The sequence below is a fragment of the Drosophila guanche genome, unplaced genomic scaffold (genome assembly GCF_900245975.1).
Source record: "Drosophila guanche unplaced genomic scaffold, DGUA_6, whole genome shotgun sequence".
Taxonomy (NCBI): domain Eukaryota; kingdom Metazoa; phylum Arthropoda; class Insecta; order Diptera; family Drosophilidae; genus Drosophila; species Drosophila guanche.
Window position 1 is genome coordinate 5,825,368 of NW_022995750.1, and position 8,134 is coordinate 5,833,501.

The window sequence follows — 8,134 nt, forward strand, 5'->3', positions numbered from 1 at the left end:
ATATTTATATACAAAAATATATATATTTAAACGAAGAAGGAGAAACTAGTGCAGAATCATTAAATGAGAAAAAAGAGAAAGAAAGGAAAAAGGAAGGAAGGAACAGAAAGTAATTGATAAAAAAAAGAACATATTTATACGCAACCAACAACAAATTGTAAATTATAATGAAAGAAACGAAAGCGAAAATAAAATTCATTTTTGAAAAACTATTCAAAACTAATGCATATGTACGCGGATATATAGGAAACCGAAACCAACTTATATACATAATACGTATATATCAAATATATAGTATAATTGTATGCCTCTCTCTCGCTCTGACACACGCAGCAGATACACTATTCCCGAGAACCCAAGATCCCATTCGAATAGATCCAATCCTCATCTTCCCCATTAGCGTAGGCAGCTCTGGTTTAGCTCTGTTTTTGGATGCACTTTTCGAATGCTTATCTATGGACATACATATACACACGCGAGCAGATCTTTTGATATATATACACAAATCTATGTAGCGCATCTATTGGATAAATCAAAATGTAGGAGTCCCAGTCCCTCGGATATTCCTCTTGGTAGCTGAATTCGTTTTGTGCATTTATTTTTGCGAATTTTTTCTTAGGTCAATGTTTCATTTAGCGGATAATAAGTGGGCACCGAGTTTTCACAGAGAGATCAATCACTCCTCTATAGTTAAAAAAAAAAACAAAACAGACTGTAATGATCCACTTATTTTTATATTACGTGATACGAGTACTAAACTAACTGAGAAAGTTGCCTGCACTACACCCAAGCTCCCAAAGAAATGAAATTAAATTTTACCCCACAACCCTCACACATCTCCGACTCTAAACGAATTTGTTTCTCCTCTACACTTCTCCATGAAACATGAAAAAGTACAGCTAAAATCAATAGATCATACAAGTGTGGAATATAAAAATATATATATATATATATATATTTTAAACAAATTTTTTATACTTATAACAAATATACATACACCATAAATAAAAAAAAATAGTGTTAACTTTACAACAAAGCAAACTTAAAGTGTTTTTTGCAATCTTTCTAGCAATAAAAAACGAAAACCAAAAAAAAAAAAAAAAAAGAAAACTAACAGAATCAAATTTCAAATTTTACATGAATAACAAATTGCAAATAGTATATGAAATTAATCCAAATTTCTTGTATAGGTAAATGAAAATCATTTGTATTATATATGAAATATTAAAGATAAACAAATTATGCTAAAGTGAATATTTCTAAAACGTAAAATATGAAAAAGAAAGCAGTCAAGCAGAACAAGAAAATTCGCACTAGTTTATACATATACATATATACATAACTAAAGTAAATCATAACAGATTATACATAAATAATGTACTTTAAATGTTGATAAAAGAAAGGAAAGAAACATAAAACATTCATTGATTTATATATATTCAAGAAAAGAAGAAATTTACATATTTGCGACCACACATACACCAAGCCGTGAAGGCCAGAACGAAGCAGTGCTGGCGGAGCGAAGAGAACAACACACACAAAGAAACAAAAAAGCGTTTAACGGTTGGCTAGCAAGCATTGCACGCAAGCCTTTGATAATTGCAGGTAAAGCAGTTAACATTGTTAACTGCGGCTAAGCAGTTTTAAAACAAGAGTATTGAAAAGAAAATGCAGAATGCAAACGGAAATAAACAAAATGTAAAGCAAATTTTCCAAACCGAATTGTTATCTCAGCATCAACATTTCGTAAGAAAGCGAAAGAACAAAAGAAAATATTGTATAAAAAATGATTTATTACTAATTTATAAGTATGACATGAACAGCAAAAACAAAAGAAAATAACATAAAAAACTTAAGCAAATAACATGGAGAAACAAACAACAAAAAAGAAAGTAAAAAATTAAACAAAAAACAAGCGAAAAAATGAGAACAAAATAAATGAGAAATTATTGAAGAACTGCGTGTGTTTTGACTGATTTTTTTCATAAAGATACTTAAGCTAATTAATGGAAATACAACTGTATTGTATAAGATTGAACTTATAATTGATTAGCTGGGCATTTCGCACTAGAAAACAAAAGAATTAGACCAATCACGTGGATCGTTGATTATCCTAATTTATGGATCATGCGATCTCTAACAAACAGCTCACGATTTGTCCACGCTTTAATCTGATCCGTGTACTTGTCCACTTTGTTTTAGTGAGGTAGGAAAGATGCTCATATTTGTTTATTCTACACAGGTACATATGTACGAATGGGTATGAGGTTATGGGATTCCCAATGAATATATCCTAATGGATGCACCAAACACCGAAGGAACGACCCAAAATCCTAATATGACAGCTACATGGACTTCAGCTTTTGTTTCCATAAGATAAGGTTTCACCAGTCAAAAAAACCGTTGCGCAGTTAAATAGCTTAGGTACATTTTTGTTTTTACAATTTTCTACCTGACCAATAATTACAAATACAGTTACTTCCCACAACTAGTTGACACATTAATTACAAACAGCGAGACGACTACCGTCAGTTGAGCATACATAATTACCGTTAGAGTTACACGAGCGAGCGCATAGCCGGGACAGCAACCGCAGAGCTTTAATTTCCGCAGCAAAGCTGTAAACTGTAGCAGTTGTTGTTATTTCTTGACGTTGGCTTTAAGTAAAAGTCGCGTTCAGCTCAATTGATCCTAAATCTTGGCTAAGGTCAGGCGCCTTTTAATGCTATTGCTAGAAAAAGTGAACGGATGCAATTACTCAATCGGGCGCGGGCGCGAACTCAAGCTCCATCTGGCCTTTGTGCATTGTGCCAAACGGCAATGAGTCAGTGTGTGTGTGTGTGTGAGTGTGTGTATGCTGTGTATGTGTGTTTTATGCTGAGCCCAAGACAATTATTATTATTACGGAGAAACAACGGCAACATTCAACAGGTGAACGTTCGAGATGGAGCGGGTAGAGATCGGCAAAAAGAGCGCCAGCAATGAGCAGTGAGAGCTTTAAGAGTGTTATATTAACTGTTTAACCTGCATCTCACGTCTGCTGGAGAGAGAGAGGTAGAGAAAGAGAGAGAGAGAGAGGCGGCGCGCAAGAAAGCTTCAAATGAACTACCAAAACTTGACTCCCTCCCCATCCAACGACAGTCCAACAAAACAGTCGGCGAGACTGCTTAAAGCGTTAAACAACACACCTCTGCGCCTCAAAGAAAAGCAGTTCAACCAGCCAATAAACCGCCTTTCAAAGTAGTTTATTCAAATGCTGTAAAGGAAAAGTTTCCCACTAGCACGAAAAGTGAAAGAAAATTCAAGTCAGTACAGGTCGAAGCGGCATGCAACTGCAACTGCAACTGGAGAAGTTTCAATTAGAGTCGAAGTGTAAACAACTAAATGGTAAACCACAACCCAGCCCAACATTGACATTCCGAGCACAGAACCGCTACCACCGCTGCTGCTGGGCGAATTGAAGCCAAGAGAATTGAACGTCTAGAAGAGACCAGACCGGAGGAGAGCACAGAGACGAGCGCAGAGCGTAGAGTTGTGTGTTCCGGAGAGCTGAAAAGTCAAACAATACGAAATCAATACAAAAGAAGCCGCGAAAATGAATCAAACGCAAGTGAATAATTTTCTGAAATGCTTCCTGCAAATTGATGGAAGCAACAGCCCCTGGACGGCTCGTCACGACGAGGATGATCACGAGCACGACCACAACCACGACCACGACCACGATCACGATCACGACCATGACGATGACACGAGCGGAGTGCTGATAGCCAAGGTAACCTCGATGGTGGTGCTCTGCTTTGCCAGCACCATCTGCGGATCCATACCCTTCCTGCTCAATCGATGCTACCACTGGACGGAGAACCAGACAAATGCCCGATCGGCGACAGTGGTCAAGTGCCTCCTGTACTTTGGCGGAGGAGTCCTGCTGGCCACCACCTTTCTGCATTTGTTGCCAGAAGTCCAGGAGGTTGTGGAGCAGCTTCAGGAGTGCGGCGTCATTGGAGAGCTCACCTTCCCGCTGGCGGAGCTTCTCATGTGCTGCGGCTTCTTTCTGATGTACTTCATCGAGGAGGCCATGCACACGTATGTGGACAGGCACCAGCAGGATCCGGCGGGAGCGGCCTTTGAGCGTGGCCACAGCATCCGCAACAGCCATCTGCTCAAGACGAATGAGCCTAGTGCACCAACAGAAAATGGAGGTAGCACTGCGCCATCCGAGATGGGAACCCTCTCCGTGCAGAATCTCCTGCAAAACGATCTCGAGCAACAGAAGTTTGGGGCCAAGCAGCAGCAGGCTCTGCCCCACGACACCCACATGCACCATCATGGCCACAGCCACGGAAACGGACACGGACACAGCCATTTACCAGTCGTGATGGACGATGCCTCCTCGGCGGACATGCTGACCTCCTCCCTGCGCGGACTCTTCATTGTCTCGGCACTGTCCCTCCACGAACTGTTCGAGGGCATGGCCATTGGCCTGGAGAGCTCCGCCAGCTCCGTGTGGTTCATGTTCGGTGCCGTGTCCGCCCACAAGCTTGTGCTGGCCTTCTGTGTGGGCGTGGAGCTGATTGTGGCCCGCACTCGCCTCACGTTGGCCATCCTGTACGTGCTGACATTCGCCGTTGTGAGTCCCCTGGGCATCGGCATCGGTATCCTGATCAGCAATGGCCAGGACACGGGTCCCAATCTGGCGTCGGCCATTCTGCAGGGCTTTGCCTGCGGCACACTCATCTATGTGGTTTTCTTCGAGATTCTGTCCAAGAACCGATCCGGACTGCGTGCCTACCTGGCCCTCTTTGTGGGCTTCATCGTCATGTTCGGCCTCCAGCAGCTCAGTGAGTATCGTGTCCGTAGTATAACCGTATCTCCCATATAATCCCATCCGTCAGATGAGATGTCAAGTGTTATTCTTCAACCGGAATCGATTCGGGCGCTTCGGGAACAGGTTCTAGACAACTCTTGCCATACACTTTATCGGCCGCTGCGTGGTTGGCCTTGTAACAGACCTTGCTGCGGTTTATTTTGCATAACGAACACACGTCTCTCTGCTTGTCTGGCAAGCAGGGGGATCAAAAAATTCCCGCAACAGCTGTGAAGTCATCATCTGTCATCCAATCGAAGCTAGGGGGTTGCCCATGAAAAAAAGTACCCGAGGAGAGATCAAAACCACACCATCAACGACAGCACAACACAACCCTTCAACCAACCCAACAGATATATTTACACGTATAATTTTATGCCAGCAGGTTGTGAGATTAGTTCGAAGTGGAATATGTGCCCAAGTTCATTATAAGTTGGATACGTAAATATTAATACAGTAGATAAGGGCGGGGGCCATCGAAGCGCCCATAAATCATATTGCGAAAGGTAATTGTTATGGAATGGGCATGCAGTTTGCTTTTGCTTTTTACTCCTCGTCATACAGCTACTACTTCCGAAAGTGATCGCTAATCGGTTTTCTATCAGGGCAGAAATTGGGTTCCTCAGATAACAATCGACACACTTTTCAGCTTTTCCTCAAGTTTGAGATTGGTCAGTTAACCACAACACCTTCCCTTTCCTTTTCCAGGTGCCAGTGGCGGACACGGACACAGCCATAGCCACAGCAGCTGCTCGGGCAGCAAAGATGATCACCATGAGACTGAGACAGGGTCGGGTTCGGGCGGTCACTCACACGACCACGGACACGATCATGATCACGCCCACCTGCCACCACATCACAATCATGCCGAGGAGCTGGCCGCTGTCCACAATTACGAGCAGCAGCTGCAGGTCCTGCGGCAGGTGACCCAAAAACTGCTTGAAGCCAAGAAGGACACTTAGGACATAAGCTGCCTAGCAGCATGTTTGATATATTTATAATTTTTATATATATTTATCTAGAAAATAAAGAGCATGTACATTTTTTTTAATATTTACGACTATAACTTGGAATCTTCATATTACAATGGATATGGTAGAGCCACCCAAAGGATGATCTTTTGAAGGAAAACTTTCAGTGGAATTTAATTTCAATCGAAAAATTAGATTTGTTTGACTGAATTTTCGTGAACAAACAACAAAGTTTGTCACACAAAGACGACGTGTCTTTCGACCGATCTTATTATTCCTATTCAATCCACACATTTCGAATTATTAGTCCCAATTTGACAACAATTAGCACAATGGTGTAAACTTTATGACGTTCTTTGGCGGGTGACTTTTTCCTGCCTTAGGAGGATCCATTAGTGTCGAAGTAATTTATTGAAAATTAAATAGTTCAACTGATTTATGGGTGCCTAAAAAATCGCAATTAATCAATCAATTCTACATGTGTTATTTCTCTGCGAAAACGACTGAAATTTGGTTGAAAATGTAGCAAATTTCAGGTTGGCATCTTCAACGCCAACGTAGATCTGAACTGTTGGACATGATAATATTTTATCTGTGAGAAAGTCTCCAGTCCGTAATGATTTCTCCTGAGCTCGGGAATCTTTTTTAAATTCTAATTCTAATACCCCCATAAAATGTGTTATAAACTTGGTGGCTGTTTTTTCTCTGCGAGTTTGAATAGAATGCCTGGAACATAACAAAGTACGTGCTCAGACAAGGCACAAAGTTCCCCCTCATCGAGATTGAACCGAGCGAAGCCAGGCCCCGTTCGGAGCCAAACAGAATTCTAAGCATTGTGAAATTTCAGCACGATATCTCTCGATTGAAGTGTGCAAATCGTAAAGTGGCTTGGGCGGGGCGGGGCTATTGAACGAGGCCTTGTTGTCAGGTCTCTGGGTCTGCATGTGATCATGTGATCGCTTGGCAGTTTGTCGCATAGCCCACCATAAATCCGAGTACAATTTCAAGCTGATAACTTTGTTGCTTGCGTACAATTTTAACACGATATCTCCACAAAAAATTGTGGACGGGTTTCGACTTCGCTCTGTTGTTTCTCTCTCGCTGGCACTATCTCTCTTTGTGTTGGGTTTCAGCGGAGATAAGTGTGCACACTCGCCTGTTCTCTGTATATGCCCCAAAACTGGCTGTCAGCACTCAGCCTCAGTGGCAGCACCTGGCCCGTCCTATGCCCCCCGGCGCTGCCCCGATTGCAGCGGAAATTAGCGCGTCAAGTGTCAAGTGTGAATTGTCAGGCAGGCGGTAACAATATTTGACAGCGATTGAAAACATCTCCGCAACTTAATTAGCGATACGGCCCGATCTTATTTACATTTGATGATGCTCGCTCCGGTCCCCGTTCCCGTCCCCGTCCCCCACATGCGTGGCTGTTTCTAACGGCATTGGGGCTGGATACCTTAGCCTTATCAGAACAGAGGGTCTTTCCCAATTTCTCTCTCTTTCCAGCTGTTGTTATCATTAACATGATGGCTATCTTTCCGAATTGCACACACCTTACAATGTTGCAAAACCATATACTAAGAGGCCTAAAAGCTCAGCGGAACGCCTAATCTCTAATACTTACGAGTGCTTCTAGCTGATTACACCCGTGATGATCCACTTGAACCTCTCCCCCGCAGGCTCTCGAACTTAGTCTACTGGGAGCGTGTGTTCTTGGAAAAAACATATGAACAAAGAGAAAGCCGCCCACAACACAAAATCGGATCAAAGATATACGTAAACTATAATGGAAAGGTGTCTACAATCTTGATCTGTATCAATAGCTGATCAACAGCCAGGGTATGCCCATTTCTCTCCCTCTGTTTGTCTCGTTTGCGGTGAGATAATGTATGAATGCTAACGGAAAGTTTAAGGTTTAAATTAATACCAATTTTAATTTCATCCAACAGCTATAAAAGCGATCAATCATCATCCGAATCGCTTCTCTTTAGTCGGGCGATTGCAACCCGTCATTGTCCAATGCAAGTCCTGTTGCCGGTGATGCAAATCCTGATCACTGGATACTGGCTTCTTTCTGAAAACGCTAGTGGTCAAGGAGGAGGCCTCAACAACATCGAAATCCTCATCAAACACAGTTGATCATTGTGCCGGCTTTTACATTTGCCCCCGAAAGTATGCTACACAAGCGAATCGGTTGTCAGTGATCTCTGACACAGGCTGGTTGCTATGGTGGAATAAATTGATGCATCGATGAGCCAGTCTACAGTCTGAGTTAAAGGATCATAGAGCAGGAAAATAGATT

At 42.3% G+C, this 8,134-nt stretch overlaps 1 protein-coding gene across 1 annotated transcript; it reads left to right on the forward strand.

Annotated features, from left to right (window-relative positions):
* The first annotated feature begins 2,671 nt into the window (after positions 1-2,671).
* Positions 2,672-5,910, forward strand: LOC117586758 (zinc transporter ZIP3). Its single transcript, XM_034277067.1, has 2 exons — positions 2,672-4,838; positions 5,573-5,910. The coding sequence occupies exons 1-2, from the start codon at positions 3,596-3,598 to the stop codon at positions 5,824-5,826; spliced, it is 1,497 nt and encodes a 498-aa protein (XP_034132958.1). The 5' UTR covers positions 2,672-3,595; the 3' UTR covers positions 5,827-5,910.
* The last annotated feature ends 2,224 nt before the right edge of the window (positions 5,911-8,134 follow it).

What these genes read in the sequence shown, in the direction of transcription:
- LOC117586758 (XM_034277067.1), top strand. Translation starts at nt 3,596, where the DNA reads ATGAATCAAACGCAAGTGAATAATTTTCTGAAATGCTTCCTGCAAATT. An exon ending in GTTCGGCCTCCAGCAGCTCA is followed by an intron (nt 4,839 to 5,572) that starts GTGAGTATCGTG and finishes TTCCTTTTCCAG; the next exon opens with GTGCCAGTGGCGGACACGGA.